Genomic DNA, 18,548 nt, shown 5'->3' with positions numbered 1-18,548 from the left:
CTTTTTCTTTTTTATTGTGCATTTGAAAAAGCACTTTTCGATTCTGAAGCAGTTTTTTGCAGTTCATATGAAGCTTCATTTCTCTATCTTATCACACTCGACTACTAAATTTTTAAAAATTTCAAAAACTTAATTTTTTTGGCTTTGAATTATTTGAAGGAAATTAATTGCAAAATTATGTAAGGTACGCTAAAATAAACGACACATTAACTAAATTAAAAGGTTGGATAATAATATTATATTAAAAGCTTTTAAAACTAAAAAAAAAGTTTCATACATTTTTAATCCGCTGAAGCTAACAGCTACGCATGCGGATATTTATCTCTTTAGCACTTGGCACTTCCTAAAACAAAAATCTGTTGAATATTTTGGATACCCGCAAAGCTCTGTACTATTGCTAATCTATTAGGAGATAAATATGAAACATTACAAAATTGGTATATAAATAAGGCTAAAATATATAAAACTCTCCTATCAAAATCCGATTTTTCACATTTTTTCCTATCATTTAAAAATCTATATTTTGCCTCCTTATAAAATGAAAAATATTCACTTCACTTCCTTCCGTTTGTAATCCGTTAGGATTCCGTTTATAAAATATAATTATATACTTTTTTATGTCAAAAATGCTTTCAGTCTTCTCTCCTGTGAATATGATGAGGGGATCATTTTATCATCACAGTTCACACCGTATCTTCTGTGAACATTTTTTATTTTACAAGAGGGCAAAGTGTAGGTTGGACAGAGGGGGAAAGTGAAAAATCGGATTTTGATAAGAAGATTTTCTGTAATTTAGCCTATAAATAAACCAAACACAGAGGCATTATGTATTTTGGCACGTCAATAATATCTTATAACCATAAGAGGCATTTGGTTTCTTGAAAAAGTGTGAAAATTATTTTTTGAAAAAAAAAATGACGAAAACTACTCTTTTCTACAATTTTTGTTTTTGGAAAAAAGTTTCAATATTAAAAACACTAAAAAAAAAGATGGAAAATATGTTCAGCCCCAGAAAATTATTTAGATGCCTCATCATATTTCTTTTTCTTTTTCTTTTCTTTTCTTTTTTTTGTGTGTGTCTTAATGCAATTCTTAACTAGGAAGGAAAGAAGATTCGCGCAAATGGCTTGTTGCTTTTGCTGCTTTAATAAGTGATAGTAGTACAAAAATCTCTACTTTTGTTTCTCTTTGGTTAGTAAGTAAATCATGCTAAAATGAACGATAAAAATTAAACAATATTTAAAATTAGAGGATAGGACTTTTAAATTCAAGATCAAGGATGATGATCTTGATTTAGATAGTTTACAGTATTTTCTATCAAAATTTGAATAAATTTAGATTCTTCTACACCGTTGAACTACAAACTCGCTATAGTAACTATTGAAAATTGACAATTTTAAAATAGTTTGATCATAAAGTAAACTATGTCGAAAAAAAATATAAATTTTATTCCAAAAAATTTCAAATACCTAAGTTAATTTTAACAATATAGATTGTCAATTTGAAACTCTAACATCGAAAACAAAACTACAGCTCCACCAGAGTTCTGGTAGCGTAGATATTATTGGAGCCTAACTCATATTTATTTAGACCTTGTTTGGCCTAATTTAAAAATAATTTTGTTATACTATAAAAGTCTAAACAAAATTTGAAAACACTTTTTATCTTTCATTTTTTTTATATACTATAAAATTATGTTTACAACCGCAGTTGTAAAGAATTAGAAGAGGAAAGATTATATGCACTTTCGAATTTTCTTTCGGATCTATAAAATTGCTGGAGACAAAGTTTTGACTAAAATGTTAACACATTCCACCTCACAAAATAAAACATACATGTTTAGCTTCCTGTGTTCTACATACGAGCAAAACTACCCCACAATGTTATGTTCTCTTTTACTCATTTCTGCATCAGATACCAACAATTAGAAGATTACACAAACAATCAAAATGCTAATATCTTTTATTGACGAAACAAAGCAAAGCTGCAAAGTGGGTTATCCACCACATAATGTACACTCTGCTGTACACACTTTTCATTCTCTCAATACACATCATGCAAACCTTTGACAGATAACTGGAACAACTCTATTTACCTTTCAAAACAATTACTCAAAAAATAATTTTTTTAAAAAAAATTGTAAAATGCAAGCTCACAAACCAAACCTGCAACCTTCAAAAAAAAATTAAACAAAAAAAAAAGAAAAGAAAACCCGCAAACCTACTGGAACAACTCAATCAACAAGAAAAATAAAAAGAACACTAAACCTCTATACGACATGAAGTATTTTGGGAGCAGCAGCAGCTAAAAAGGCACTGATGCTGTTCCCTTCCAAACCATAACTATGGGTCCCCTTGACCCGGACCTACTATATATATACTTGCTGGGATTTTCTCATGCCATGAGAAATGAGGAGTCAATCCTCTGACCTAAAGAAAATGTTGAAACATTAAAACGTCTTTAGAAAAGTTGAAGAGCCATTTTGAGCCTATTCTGCTTCCATTTTGGCAGCTTCAAGAAAGCTTCCTTTGTCATCCCGAATTTCCCCTTGAATTCCGATGAAGACAAGTATGTCTGTATTAAGTTGATACATTGTGCATGAGATTTTGATGTAAATCGTAAGTTCTGATATACAGGACCAGAAAACAGTGAGTTTTTTACCTCTCGCTTGGTTACATCAATGCCTGTCACAGGATCAGGAGACGAGATTTTAAGGCGTTCATAAGGGTAAACAGGGAGACCTTCTTCGTCTTCAGGCTCGTCCTCCTTTGCATCTTCTTTGATTGTGAGAGATTCAATTCTGCTGCTCATTGCATTGGTGCTCTCCTTGGCATTCACTTCTGGTTTTGACTTTTCTGCCTCAGGGCTCACTTAACCAATAAAAGAGGAGAAAAAAATGTTTTATTTTAAGCACAAAAGTAGATCATAGCATGAACGAAATTTTTTTGGTTTTTGTGACTTATACTCCACTTTTCAACTTCTAAGATTATAGTACCCCTCCACTACAGGGGCCACAATGCAAAGTTTTGAATGGCAAATGCGCAGTTTCGAATGGTTGTTTGGCAGTCTCAAAGTTGCGCGACCATAGTTAAAGACTTTTAATTGGGGCTTTGTAGTCAAAGGGCAGTTTTCTCCAAAAAGTTGAAAAGTGGGTTAAAGATGCAAAAACAAAAACAAAACAAAACAAAAAAATCCACTCTTGCAAATTCACAACATAAAGTAGATTTCTTCACATAAAAGGATTTCAGCACTCTGATAGGTAGAAATGGTGATGTGGGGCACACTGCAGCATGTGAATTGCACTGGCCGATGAAATCAATGGGCTGCTCTCTTGTACATGAATTTAAAGAGTAGCCAACATAGCATTACTCCTTGCAGTAATGCCCATCTTTTTTTAGATAGTGTCATTGCGTACCTTTCACAGATTTTGGTATAATAGTTTGCGTAGGCCGTCCAAAAGAAGCAGTTAGGGAAGCAATGGCGGCCGACTTGGGTGCGGATGTTGCTGTCTCAGGTGAAATGGATTTTGGGAATATTTTTCTAGCCACCGGTGGAGGGGTTGAAAGATTTCTAGCATTGGGATTCTCAAAGTTAGCGGCTAGGGCATTAAATGCAGGGGATCTCCCCCTCACACGAACTCTTTCAGGGCTAAAAGACATGCTTCGAGATCTTTGAGATTTCTCTGGCACACTAGATCTTCCTGTATGTGATGTTTGCGTCCGGCGCTTGGGTTTCTGCAGATATTAATATGAATATAGTTAGCAAGCAACTTCACATAGGAGATAAGTATAAACAAAAAATGAAGCATTGCAAGATCAAAGAAACTATCTCGCATAAAATGAAGCATGAATCTCTTTCTGCCATTATTGGGTCTTTAATGAATGAAATTCAATAACCACTCTTATCGCAGTCACCATATGGAGCAAACGCTCATGTAAGAAATCTCACATCTGTTGTTGGAGTTGCCCCATTCTTCACTATGGATAGTTTCCTCTGGAATGAATTACCATGCATCTGCAACAACAAAACAAACAAAAAATTAAGATATATATGTTTAACGATATGTTTGGATCTGGAACTGCAACTCATAAACATGTTTTATCCCTAGAAAGAATGGCTGTAGTTAATCACGATTAAATGATAAAAAAGTAAAATAAGAATGCCACAAAAATACCATCAACCAGAAAGGCTAATGTTTCAACTATATAATAAAAATGCTCACTGCTGATTTTGCAGAGTCCCAAGTAAAGAACCGAGTAAAGAAAGGCGGTTCACTTCCTTCCATAACAATGTATATAGGAGTTTCTCGAGAAAGCTTTTCCATCAGCACATCAAGTTCAAGAAATTTCTGCAGGAAGTGGTAAAAGAAAGAAATTCAAAAAAAAAAAAAAAATGAAGCATGTCCACAAATACACAACATGGCAATCAGAAGTTTCAAATTGTCCGATTTTATCTTCCACAAATAAAAGAGAAAGTCATACCTCTCCGATATTCAAAGCTTGTACTTTATTTTTTGAATCCACCTGTTGTCCGACCCAAACAAAAATGTCCGAATGACAATCCAAAATGAATATATCTTCAGTCATTAGATCATCTTGGCTGAAATTGAATATTTCTTTGAACTGCACCAGCAGATATACATAGATAAAAGCTTGAAACCTTAAATATTTAGAAGTAATTGAAAACCCAATTCATGAAAATGAAAAAAAAAAAAAAAACAGAGTATTTTTACACACCCTCAAATTGCCTTCATCCCCAGAAGTGTACCACAACAATTGGCCCGAAGAAACAGAAAATGCAAGAAATTAGCCAAATAGTAGGATTACAGAATTCCAGATGATAGACCTTAAGGAATCAATAAAGATTATCAAATTATATCTCTTCATCTTACCTTTCAAGAAAGTACATGCGAAGAGGTGTGGATCACCTTCCTGTTCTCTCGCAATCTTTTGACTCGGGTATTCAGATCTGCCTCCTAGTAAACTCCATAATTGATCGGTTTCTGCTCCTTCCTTTTGCGTTTTCGACTGCAAATTTGGCTATATAGAAAAAGAGTAAAACAAAAACAAAACAAGTATCAGAAGGAAGCATCATTCTCAAAGGACTAATGCTGTCTCAACTTGGAAAGATTAATAGCAGTTGTCACACATAGTAAGCAGCCAAGAAAAAGAAACTGAACCTTCACAGAATGTGGAACTATATCTTTGCCGAGAAAACAGTTTGATAATTACCCAAAAAAAGCATGCTTCTTAATTTAATCAGTAATGCCCTTTATGCATGCAACTACATGGATTCTTCCCTGTTTATAACTTTTATTTTGTATCCACTTTGTTCTTTTTTCCTTCTTTTTCTTCTTTTGAATTGTACATCCACTTTGTCTTTCACAAAGAAGAAAAAGGAAACCAGATACTCAAGTTAGTTATCACTCTTCCCATTAATTATTTTCTACATATTGAATTACAAATCGATAAAAGGGAGGGATGTGAGAATTAAGCTGGAACATCTCATGCAACGATGTATGGAAAACATTAAATGCATAAACTATGAATATCAGATCCAACTTTCAAATCAACAAAGACTTGATAGCATTAGAAATGATTACGAGCCTTAAATAAATTAGATCAAAGATAAAGTAGCTCCTCTTTCATTCTTAACGCAAATTAGTAGACACAAAATTCTACTAACATAATTATAACTATATTGAGGTGATAATGCTGTACCTTAATTACATCTAGCAGTCTTTCAGCTAGTTCATGGTCCAGTGAAGTGCTAAAGTTCCCAGACCATGTGAAAAGTGTATTTCCGTCATGTAATATGTAACAGGAGGATGAATTCAAAGATGATGCCACCTGGTTGGAGCAATACAACGATCAGCAGAAACTTCAGTCATAAGTGCAAGAGATACTTATATACCTTGCAAAATTATTTATATAAAAAATGTCTCCCTGCAAAATCTAACTTTTCATACATAACCATCAAAACTTGATTCCTAAACATAGATACCCTTGTGTTTATAAAAATTGCCCCAATGGAAAAACTCACTTTTTTGAAACAGACTTCCCCAGCCATCCAGCTCAAGATACAGGTATTTTTAAAAGAAACAGCACTATAAAGGGATATATAAGAACATCCAGAACTCAGTGGGACAAATAAGTATGTATGATTTCGTAGGGCTAAAGTGTAAACGCCCTAGAATAGAATATGCTAAATAACTATATTTTTGTCTACAAATATTTTGTTGGCAGTAAAATGAACCTCCAAAGGTAAATTCAGGACATACAGGATCAACTTGAATCGCTTGCATGTTATATTGTCCTGAGCCTTGAACTCGGAAAAGTGCAAGTCCATCTTCCGAGTATGTTTCATCAGCAATTTCATTATCTGCAATGAAATTCTTATATCCAGAGCTAAGACCTCCCTGTTGTAAGGAACAAAGGATTCAGAAAAGCTTCCAGGACATTATCCAAATATTATGTGATTAAAAGGAGAAGAAAACCTTGTAAATTATGAAGCTCTGGAATATAGAAAAAAACTGAATGGGCTCTTTTCCTTCGTAAATGCGAGCCTACAAACAATCAAGAAACAACTGAGCAAAGCAAATTCTTCTAGAAAAGTTCAGCTGAACCAAATAAAGGAAGACATCGAATATATTATTACCTGGACAGCTTGTGATTTGATAGATTCAACCATCTTGCTAGCAAGTGAAATAGCTACAGCCCTCTCCTCCTGTAGTAAATTAAGATACTAAGAGGACAATTTGGTTGGGGCATTTATTAGACTTGCAACTGAAACGCACCACACATGTTACAAGCAAAGGATTTAACTTCAGTTTGCAGATATTTATTCATCATTTCATATAATCTTGGGACGCATATGCAGTCCTTAACGTCAATTCTCCATGATGCACAATTTTTATATAAAAAATGATGATGCACAAATATTACCTGGACGCTCTTCTTCCCAAACCAAGTACCAATAAGACATTCATCTCTGTCATCTCCTGGATACGTATATTGAAAGATATAGCAATCCCCACTGTAGAACTTGAATTGATCAGAGGATGAGAGAGGAGCCTTTTCATTGCCATTTACTCGCCAAACCTGGGAAAATTAAGTAACAAGGCTTAGCATATTAAAGTTGTACTTAAACGCAATTCAAAATCTAGAAAAAAGCTTCTGCATGAATTGTGAGCTGTCAGATTGTACATGTAATTTATTCTAGTCCTAGGAAAACATATATAAGATCATGGGCATATGTGACATGAAAGAAGCACAACAAGAAATAATAGCAACACCTGCAAGTTTCCCGTGCAATCAATATATGGTTGAGGTTCTTCCTTTACAGGATCAGCTTTCGTAAGACCTTTAACATTTAAACCTTGGCGTTTTAGAAGGGCTGTGAAAAACGAAAAAGTAAAAAATAAGTGATCTTGCATGCTCTAGAAACTTCCTGTAGCAACTAAGAAGATAATAATTAAGAAAAAACTAAATGTTTGGTTAACCTGCAACTTTCCCTCTGCCCTCTTCAGATACAGCCACCTCAGGTGACTCTGGCCATTTTTCAAACAATGATTTAAACATGGCAGTCTCAAACCCCTCAATTACACGGATAACATGAGAGTTTGGTCTGCCGGGATCATGCAGTATTTCCTGTAATGGAGGAATTACAAAAAAGCAGGTATCGTTAAACTATATTATGAAGGTAAAGTATCGTTGAAAAAAAGCAAAAAAACTCAGAAGGTAATGTAAAACATAAGCAAAGAGCCATCTTGGCAGCACCAAAATTTTTTTAACAAAAAAACTCAATATTTACTTCTGCAGCAGCACATGCACTTTTTCTCTCCTCAAGAGATGTATTTCTACCCATCCACACGTATATTTCGGCCCCACAGTCCAGCAAGTAACATTTGGTTGTGTCTAGCAACTCTCTTGCCAAGGGCTCAGCAGTGATCGGCACTGTTTTCCCTTTATTAACACTGAAACAGCAGAATTTATTGTCACGAATCTAGTGAAACAAAACACAGTTGTGGGCAACAGGTAGACCTTACGAATTTCCAGATATGAGACCATTACAACACATTACCAGAGCAATTTTACAGTAGAGCCCTCGTCTCTTCCATTATCCTCTGAGATTGCCTTTCTGGGTAGAGGCGCAAACCCGCCAAAGAAGCCCCAAAATTCACCGGACTCGGCATCAGCCATCAACTTCCCATCCTCTATTGAGAGAAAAATACATATTGTTATGTTTAATATTTGCTACTTGAACCATCCCCATAGACCTACTTACCAACAGCAGCGACATCACACTTTCCCTCATGGTAAGTATCTTTAATATATTGCACAACTTCGAGAGCTTTTGCTCTCTCCTGAATAGTTGAGTTGGAACCGTTAAACTGGAAAATCTTGGACTTGGTATCCAGAATAAAAATGTCATCGTGATTGAGAGACGATCGAGCAAACGGAACCTGGTGAAAACAGGATGACCAACTTAGGAGACTATTGGGCTTTCACATATTTGCCAAAAATCATTTATTCCCAGAAGTATGCTTGTCGAGCCTAAATTTTTATATATACCATTCTACAGTGCAACCTATTACAAGTTGGTGGTCATCATTTTTCATGTTGGGAAGTTGGTCTTCTATTAGAAAAAGTTTTTCAAAGAGGGGCACTTTAGTGAGTACATAGATACATATTTCTAAGCGAAGAGGGGGGAGAGGATGACTTGCCTCTTTAACATGGACAACATGCTTTCCTTTGCATACAAATAACCGTGTAACGTGCTCATGCTCATTGACTTCAGTATGCTTGAAACCAGATGCCACCCCACCTTGCTGTGGAATAATGCATGGCTTGAAGTAGGAGAGGAACTTTTCAGTCTCATTTCCTTGTACTTCGCGATATTGGACTGCACGTCCTCCAAGGGTAGCATCCAATTCTACAGTTTTAATTGCAGCAGTCCCAGCCTCATCCTGAAAAGATCAAACTTATGAGCAATTAAATTGAATTGAAGTAGTGGTGTGAAAAGTGCTTTCAAGGACAGTCACCAAATTGTCAGACAACTGACCTGGCTAGTATCTTTACCAAGCCAATAGTGGATGTCATGGCGGAAAGAACCATTTTTCAAGACAGTTGTCTGTTAAAAACAAGAAGAATATATTATTAGGGTACAAGGAGTATAAGCACTGTTGTTCAAATGGAAAGGAGATTCCTTAGTACATGAAAATAAGGGGCCAATTAATCAAAATTAAGATTTTACGGGTCAATTAGCACAACTATAAAAGTTAAACGGCGGTCTGTATGTTTAATCCATATTAAAATTCAAATGCTAACACTGAATGTTCAAAATATAATTCTTTTGCGGTCCAAAACTGTAAGAGCGAGGAGCTGAATCTGCCCACAGGTGAAAATGAAGAATTAACAGATTCTGCTTTCAAACTATACACATAGCACAGTAGTAACATTCTATGAGATAAAAATAAAGGGCATAATCCATAGCTTGTATATTAACAGTAAGTATATCAAAGTACCTTAAGAACAACGTATGAATCCCCAGTGAAAAATTTTCCATAGGAAGACTCTGGCACAGGGACTGGCCGAAAATTTTCAATACGCCATATCTCAAGTCCACTATAACTTGTTAAGGGTTGTAACCATTTTACATTACCATCTGAAGTAATGCAGAAAATGAAAGAAAAATTAAGCTCATCATAGAGAAAAAAGTATCAACTGGAAAGGGAATGCATGAGAATTCTGTATTTCAAGAATAGGTTCGATTCATTGCCCTGCACATAACTCCATTCTATTGCATTACAAACTTCTGCAATCCTCTAGTTAGCAATAAGCAGAAGTAGTGTTCCTTAATTTCTGAATGGTATAAAGAAATCTTTTAAGTAGAAATGTTGCAATTTGATCTAGCTGTTGGTACTGTATTAGCCTGGATAAACAATATAATTTACAGAAGCCTTCTATAACTTCGTTGACATCTATCAAGTGGCTAGCTGACTCTCGATCAACTGAAATTAAATACCAATTTGTCAATCATTTCATCATTTAACCATAGTATCTAAGTTCTCGTGAATCCTTCATACATTTTAAAGTAAATTTTACAACAATCACGATACAAATTTAAAAGTTCTAACTAAAGGATCAGATTTTCTGATCGAGTTTCTACAATTTATAGATAAATATTACCATGATGGAATCAATCAACCAATCTTATAGTGATATAATATAAGAGGATACGCCTTTGTTCCAGCCCCTTGAAATGCTGGATCCAAATCTTTCATAGAAACAGCCATATTGCTTTTGGACCTTGCGGAAGGACTCTTGCCTGATTTCGTCCTCAAAAGAGAAGCACAAGTATTCTGCAGAAAGATATTGTAGATAAATAGATGGTTAGTCAAAAGCAAGCATTCAGGCTTTAGCCTATAAATCTCAGGAATTACATTTAAAATGAATTTTAGCAAGTGCCTCAAAAACAGTCAAATGCTAGCTGTTTAGCACCTAGTGAGCCTTCCTCTTAACCTAAGCTTGACCATAATAGAACACTGAATGGAGGAATGAGATACATAAACCAATGTAATTGGAGGAATAAGATCCATGCCAAGAATTTATTTTTTTAATTCATGAGAGGAGATTTTTAAGAAAAATACAAGGTATAGAGACAAAACAGATGATACAATTACAAAATAGGAGGTACTGTCACAGATTTAAAGCATGCGACGCTCTTGATGTTTGTAGGTAGAAATAATCAGCAAACATATTAACTATCCCCAACAAAGAAACATCAAGAACTGCACATGATGCACTCTCGGATATAACTCTTTGGCTGATCTTAAAGCCACCAATGAACTTGTTGAAAATATCAATACTATACTCAGGAATACAATTCCTCAAACCAAATAGCACTAAACCAGCCCACAAGATCCCAACATAAAAATCAGTCCTTAAAAAAAAAGTACTTCGCAACTGTTGATCAAAGTCAAACCAGAAAGACGAAATTTCTAACCAGTAACCTCCATAACTGTGCTCTAACTTCTCCTTATACTTGAAAATTTCTACAACTAAGCTGCTTCTCACATGCAATAGCACAGAAACTTGAATTAGAACATGAAAAGCACTTCCCTTTTACTATATGAACCATCAATGCAACTCACAAAAATGATACTTTTCCAGAATCACTAACTAAAACTTCAATGTCAGATCAAATCCCCATCTAAAACAGGTCAGAACCAACTTTCACGACCAGCTTAAACCACTTCTTTCTACTCTGACACAATTCTAACACATCCATTAGCTAAAACCCCGAGAATTCGATCTAATTCCAATCTTCACCAACCACAAAACCAATTTCCAAATCCAAACAACCGAATCAAACTCAAAACGCAAATATGATCGCATCGCTCGATGGATCGCGCTCACCCGTTCACCTTAATCGAAGGCCCGCGGTGGCTCGGCATCTCGATCGGAGCCGCCCCCGATCGGTCATCGTCCCGAACGCGGGAGCGACCACCGCCGTAACAAGCAAACACGGCCCCCAAAATCCAAGTCCCCATTAAAAAAATTCGACGGAAAATTCGGGGAAAATTAAAAGTCTCACCTCGACGGGTCTCAAATCCTTGGGTCGTGGGGGAAGGGCGGCGACGGATTTAGGGTTTGAAATCGATGGAGAGCTCCTCTCGATCGATCGATGACGAAGGCGAATTAAGGAGAGAGGAGAGAGGAGAGAGAGGAAAGGGTCAGAAAAGGGCAAATAAATTAAAAAAAAAAGGGAAAAAAGAAAAAACGAAAGGGCGAAGCATGAGTGCACGTCGTGCTTATCACAATGTAAGGGTTTAGGAAAAAAATAAGACAAAAAAAAAGGGAAGGGACTGGAAATTTATTATGAAATTATTTTGGTGTTAATTTGCTTAATGATGATCCGGTTTTGTTTAATAGAATTTTAAAAAACAAATAGTCAAATGTTGTGGGGGTTATGTGAAAAGAAACGGATTTTACGGTGGATGTGGCGCAGGAATAACTTGACTCTTTTCCCCCATAAAATCACACTAACAAATTATTGTTATTATTATTATTATTATTTGCTTAAATAAAAAGGCAAAAAAAGTGTGGAGAATACAGCTGTAGCCTGTATGCGATTTAGAAATAAGTCGACTTTTCAAATTTCTAATTTTTCTAGTTTAAATTATTTTAATTAGTTATATTTGACAATTTTATTAAATTTAATAATCATAGTAAATATTGATTATTAATTGTTTTGATTTTATTTATAAAAATAATTAAAATTTTGTTAAATTTGATAAATTTATTAAAAAAGTTAGGTTATAAAAATACTGTGCACAAACAAATATACTCTGTAAACAAATGCTCCGCTATTTTATTTTCTTTACCGCATAATACACACATTAATTCACCCTTCCACCTGCTCTTATAATTAAATTATCTTTTATGATAATTTTTCTTCTAAAAATTATTTAATACATATATCAATTAAAGAGAGAAAATAATGTTTAAAGTAAGAAATTTCAAACAGACCAACAGTTGAGGGGCCTCCCTACATTTTTACCATAAGCAGAGGTTAAATTTCGTTAATTTTGTTTATAAAAAGATTAATTTCTCTCTGATCCGCTGTTGCCCATCAATACAGCAAACAGTATTATTTGCTGACGTGTAAAAATATTAATGGTCGATTGCTGGGCCCCACCTCACGTCATTGGTGCGGACCACGATACCCGACAGGAGCTCCGCTGTCAGGGACCGGGAAAAAGACGAAGGGCACGGCGCACGTGGTCGGTGACTATTGCATGGACTCAGTCCACCACGTCATTCGTGAACCTAACCTGTGATTTGCCGATTCTGCCCCTCGTCCCATTAACGGAGAAATAGCACTGAAGGGCTTTTAAGCGCGGCCCAAATAGGGCCCATGACAATGACGTAGGCCCACATTTTGGCAAGGATAAGTTGAATATGGGCTGGCCCAAATAAAATGGGCCAAAGAACACGAGAACATGGGCTTGGGTGCCCCATGTGGTGCATTACGATTCGTGCTGATCTAAAGGTCTCCAATTGTACACAATGTTAATGGGTCAAGGGAGAAAGTTTTCCTTCATTATTATTTCTAGCATGTCTGTAAACACTTCATAACGAGAAAAACTTATTTATATAACAAAGGTTATTCTGAATAAGTTTTTCGAAACAAACAATCGCTAGTCCGGTTCCCTACACCTGAATACAATCCAGTCCTTCGAGCTCTCATTCCTTTCTGTGCCTTACCGTTAAAATTCCAGTAGTTTAGCTAGAAAAGTTGTCATTGAATCTTTTTTTGACGAATAGTTAGCAAACATAAGACAAACAAATCTATCCTAAAATGACATTGAAAGAAAAGGATAGGGACAAAAAAAAAAAAAAAAAAAAAAAAAAAAAAAAAACTGTACTGCAATTAATCCAGACTATTAAAGGATTAGTCAGCTGTCTATACAATGCAAGGAAGAAACAATTTTGGGCAGGCTGGGAAGATTAGTCCCTTTGTGTGGCTGTCAATGTCAGTCTGCGCCCTAATGCCCCAATCATCACTCTAGACAGCTGCCAACTAGAGAGAAAGAGACTTTACAGCACACCTGTTTAGCTCTAAACTATTTGTAAGAAACTTAATAATAAGATTGTTACTGCTAAACAAAAGAACTGTTAAAAGTCGACGCAGATCTGCAGTCGTAAGATCGAACAGATACGTTAAAGATAAAATATAATCAACTTGTTAGAGACAGAGAAATAATACTTAAACCCCACTCATGCTTCTCCCACTTGATTAATTTGCCTTTCATCTCGTCTCTACTTGGAAGTTCTGAGCAACTAAACTAGTTATAATTTAGTCGAAATTTCAAATTCAAAATTTGAGAATTTGTCTAAAAGCAGAATGGATGGGAACATGTGGCACCCAGGAACCAGAGGGATTCCCTTCATGAATTTTGATAAGATTGATCTTTAAATCCTTGACTTTTGGTCCATAAAACAACAATGAGAAGAGAGAATTGATGCAGCGCACTGGTGTGGTGGTCCTACTGTGGTTGCTGCCACATTCTGAGCTAATGTAAGCACCCAATCTGCACAGAATCTTTACTTTGTTCAATTATTTCATCAGGCTCTGATTTGACTTTTTTTGGCCTCTTCTCATGATAAGTTTTGGATTGAACTAATTAGATTTTTTTTTTTAAAACAAATTTTGATTAAGCTAGGCCAATGAACAGTGATCAATCCAAATAAAGTTGCTTAATTGTTGTAAAACAATGTATCAATGTAGTGAAAACTTAATTAAACATAGGATGGCATGCGAAATTTATTGTTCGAAATAAGAACAACCAAACTAATTTCTACATTTTGCGTGCTTCAAATACTATTGCTTTTGTCGAAAGCGATATTTGGTAAATAAAAGTTGTGAAGTTTTTACTAGGACATTAAACTAGAACTAAACTTTTGGACATGTGAAGATAAAACTTCTAATTTTAAATTTTTTTGTTTTGCTTTAGCGAAAAAAAACTTTTGAGGCCCAAACAACTTTTGAATACGCATCCTCGTTTGTTAACCATATCCTCATTGCCGACAATTTTGGAGCTTAGCTTAGGAGATGTTCGGAACGGCATAAAAAGACATCGAAAATTATTTTTCAGCCGACAAGTGATTTTCAATCCATTTGGTTTAAAAGTTTGTTTTTGCGTAAAATATTTTTTTTTACAGATAATGAAAAAAATGGGACTTTTCGTTTTTCCGCCTAAAATGAGCGGAAAATGAAAAGCGGCGCTGCAAAAACACGCGGCGCATGAGTCACTAGGCACGGTCCACAAGCTGTGGGAAAAACTCATGGACCGCGTGGGAGGTCCAACCCTAGACCTCTTACTTATATATATATATAGAGAGAGAGAGAGAGAGAGAGAGCTAGGCTGGTATACTATTTGTAGCATGGAGGTCTCCATACTAACAAGTTGTTTTTAATGATACGATTTCCAAATCAACGATCGATTTCGTTTGACTTGATCTACACTATTAAAAGTATTTAAAAACTAAATTTTATAATTTTTCAATATCATTTGGTTGGTGATCAAAAGGCCTCAAAATTGACAATTTTAATGGTCCGTGATACGTTTGTGAATTTAACGGTATAAAATAATTCAAATTTGATGAAATTTTTATAGAATTTCTTTTTCACTATTTAGTGTAAGATCAGCATCTCTGATTTTAAATTCAAATCCTTTTTATTATTTTTTATGAGATTTTTAATTTTTAAATATATTTTATTTTTAGATATAGGTTATAGTAATAAAGTTTGTTATTTATCTTTTTTTTTTCTTTTTTCAACCAAACAAAAAAAAAAAAAATTTCTACAAACCAAACACTAACTAAAGAGCATAAATTTTTTTTTTCCACCAATTTCTATTTCCATAGTTTTACGTGGAACCAAACACACCCTTAGCTTACTAGTGCAAATACTTTTTCTCAAACATTTATGATAGAAAGACACCATCAAATTAATTCTTTCAGTAGGGATTATTTTCGATATATAATTTATCAAATATTCATGTAATTACTGCCATGCAACATTCTGACTTTTATTATTATTATCAACATACACTTGGATAATTTCCGATTAATATAAACACCACAACTATATATATATATATATATATATATATATATATATATATATATATAGATATATATCCAAACCCTGCATCAATAATACCATGCATTAGTAATGCAATCAAACTATGTCTCAAATTCCAGCTAAACATTCGGGGGGTTGGACGGCGAACCGGGACCGGTCGGTGCAGTAATCGTAGACCATGTGGTTCAGCCGGACCCAACGGTAGAGTCGGTTTTGGACCGGGTCGAGTTGCTGGTAAGATGGTGTGTCCCACCAGTTACTGGAGGTTTTGCTGCAGCTGCTGAGCCAACTCGGAATGGCTTCTTCACAAGCCTCAATGTCAAAGTCCTTGTAATAAGCATAGAATGGTGCTTTGCTCCAATCTATCTTTTCTAAGCCTCCTCGTGTGGCCCAATCATCTGCATTCCATACAGTCGAGTAGATGCCCATGGGTTGGCTGTTCGGGTACGGCACACCTTTTTGTTCATTGTTCTTGTACACTCTCACCGGGACTGCATCAACAAAGAACCTGACATGGAAAATATATACATATATTTAGGAATCAAAATCTAATTATTGTAGTTGTTTGCGTAGCTTTTGAATCTTAAAAGTAGATGATCCCATTAACAGATTTTGCTTCTGGTTGTAAGGTAAGATGGTCTCTATAAGATCGTGATATCGCAACTTGAGATTATTGATTCGAGAGCTTTTTCCACAATTAATGGTCCTGATACCAACTCGATTTAACTCCTGTATTGTTCACTTATATTATTATTGATTTGACATCTAAATGATTGTTTTTATTGTAAAATATATAATGACTCGTGCATTCTACTTAAACTACTTCGGACTAAACTGAAAGATTATTGTAACATACTACTTGTTTCGTTTTATTTCATTTAGAAATAAACTTAGCTGGAAATGTGAATCAACTAGGATTCAAACTTGGGTCTCGGGTACCAACTACCAAACCCTTTGCCACTTGCTCCAGGAACGGTCAGTTTCTGTAGATCAATAGTTAAAATGCAACATTTATGAGATTTCAAAGTAGTGAAACCAAGTTCGGCATTGGGGTACATTTTACCCGAAATTCTTTGGCTAGTTTGTAACATTATTGATAGTCTTTGATAAAAGGGAAGCAGACCATCTATCTGTCTTCTGCAGGTTTTGCTGCAAGGAAACTTGAGTTCAATTATGAGAGCCCCCACACAAAAGCTAAGTCCAGTGGTAGAAACAGTAGGACTCTTTTGAGACAGAGATAGGTAGCACGCTACCCGCTTTATTTATTTCATTTAGAAATAAACTTAGCTAGAAATATGAATCAATTGGGATTCGAACTTGGGACCTGGAGTACTAACCACCAAATTTTTTGCCACTTGCTCTAGAAACGGTCGGTAAACAGTAAGACTCTTAAAGGCGCAATACAACAGTGAAGTAGTAGACTAGTCAATAGATAAAGAGGAAATGCTTGTGCTTCTTTAAAGCTGCTAAAAAGGGGCTATTGGGAGTGCAATGATGCTTCTAAAGTTAAATTAAAGCCCAAGGAGAGGGGTAGGTACTTTGTAAAGCTTTTTTTTTTTTTTTTTCAGATAGTATGGTCGCATGTTATCCGCTTTATTTATTTTTTTAATAGACAAGTTTAAATGAAAATATGAAATGATTAGGCATCGAACTTGGAATCTAGGGTATCGCTCATTAAGTTTTTTGTCACTTGCGTTAGAGACATGTACAATTAGTGGTGTCCATTGTTTGATTTATCACTTAGCTTCTTGCAATCATTGGTGTGGATTTATCTCATGTGAGTCCGTGAGTAGCTACAGTTTAAATTATTTTGGACTTGCCTTATATTTAGATTCAACTTTAACTTGCCTACTGATTCAGCTTCCAGAAAAACTTGCTTAATGACACCAATATTCCTTGTTCTAAGAACTAGCAGCTTTTGACTTATGATGGGTACAGTAAGTTTATGTTTGTGATAAACTTACACAACGTGATGGTGGTTCCAGAGGATTGAGTATGTATGATAATCGGCCGAAGGGTCGAACCAGAGATTCACCCTTTGCTCTCTGTCTCCTTTCCCGTGGGCGTATACATTCGTTTGAACCGTGTACGGTTGACCAGACCGGTTCCCTAGAAACTCAAAGTCGAGCTCATCTCGTATCGTGTCCGTCTCTGAGCTCAACTATACATGAAATATAAATTTTCAGAGTCATGTGAAGCATTCAATATATATGCACCATGCAAATAGAAAGCAATTCAGAGATACTCTTAACAACTATCTAGCTTTGATGTATATCAATAGAGAAGTGTACGTAAAATGCTGTCACGGTCCCAGCGGAATCTCCCGAAATGAGCTTGATCTTCATGCTAACATGCCCAAACATGAACTTGTTCTTCGAAGCGATTCCGCAACCTTTACAAAGATAACAAGTTTTATCAAGATAGATAGATGGAGAGATCGAGAGAGAGATCGAGAAAGAGAGAGAGAGAGAGAGAGAGAGAGAGAGAGAGAGAGAGAGACCTGAGGATTGATCAAGTATGAGTTGGATTGAGGTGCCATTGTTGAGTTGTTTGATGTGGGATTCGGCCCAAGTAACGCGGAAATCTCTCGCGAAGTTTGCGGGCCTCGCGAGGGAAGGAGGAGATAAGAGTAAGAAAGAGAGCGAGAAGAGAAGCAGGAGGAGTGCTCTCCCTTCCATTATGCTTTGAGTGAGTTGCTACTTACTATGTAGTCAGTGGCTCTCACAAGTTTGAATTTATAAGGAGAATGAGGGCAATAGTGTCATTTTCTTTAAATTTGAATTCATTCATAAAGATAAAGAGAGGCCTATAGTGTCATTTTAGACATAGAGAGAGAGAGATATTACAAACACCAAAAAAACCAAAAAAAGCACATGTACCACTTTGTACACATT

General features: G+C 35.5%; 2 protein-coding genes across 3 annotated transcripts; both read right to left on the bottom strand.

The window, feature by feature from the left end:
- On the bottom strand, positions 1,933-11,797 carry LOC109720220 (villin-5-like). The gene is made up of 23 exons (XM_020247155.1): positions 11,599-11,797; positions 10,242-10,363; positions 9,527-9,626; positions 9,064-9,132; positions 8,726-8,968; positions 8,287-8,464; positions 8,083-8,215; positions 7,813-7,975; positions 7,502-7,649; positions 7,295-7,395; positions 6,945-7,100; positions 6,658-6,726; positions 6,497-6,565; positions 6,281-6,418; positions 5,721-5,849; positions 4,892-5,039; positions 4,737-4,747; positions 4,482-4,622; positions 4,223-4,348; positions 3,949-4,014; positions 3,416-3,734; positions 2,662-2,870; positions 1,933-2,574 (listed from the first exon to the last, which is right to left on the bottom strand). Exons 2-23 carry the CDS (start codon positions 10,295-10,297, stop codon positions 2,461-2,463), a joined length of 2,886 nt encoding a protein of 961 aa, XP_020102744.1. The 5' UTR covers positions 10,298-10,363; positions 11,599-11,797; the 3' UTR covers positions 1,933-2,460.
- LOC109720215 (probable xyloglucan endotransglucosylase/hydrolase protein 6) lies at positions 15,640-18,373 on the bottom strand. Of its 2 annotated transcripts, none has more exons than XM_020247149.1 (4): positions 18,155-18,373; positions 17,946-18,046; positions 17,619-17,815; positions 15,640-16,162 (listed from the first exon to the last, which is right to left on the bottom strand). In XM_020247149.1, exons 1-4 carry the CDS (start codon positions 18,330-18,332, stop codon positions 15,763-15,765), a joined length of 876 nt encoding a protein of 291 aa, XP_020102738.1. In that variant the 5' UTR covers positions 18,333-18,373; the 3' UTR covers positions 15,640-15,762. The 2 variants fall into 2 exon arrangements, with proteins under 2 accessions (XP_020102738.1, XP_020102739.1); XM_020247150.1 differs by having other exon boundaries at positions 17,946-18,109; positions 18,148-18,332.

This window comes from Ananas comosus, linkage group 14 (genome assembly GCF_001540865.1).
Source record: "Ananas comosus cultivar F153 linkage group 14, ASM154086v1, whole genome shotgun sequence".
In the NCBI taxonomy this organism is placed as follows: domain Eukaryota; kingdom Viridiplantae; phylum Streptophyta; class Magnoliopsida; order Poales; family Bromeliaceae; genus Ananas; species Ananas comosus.
The sequence above is the reverse complement of the archived record's forward strand: the minus strand, read 5'-3'. Positions and strand labels throughout refer to the sequence as shown.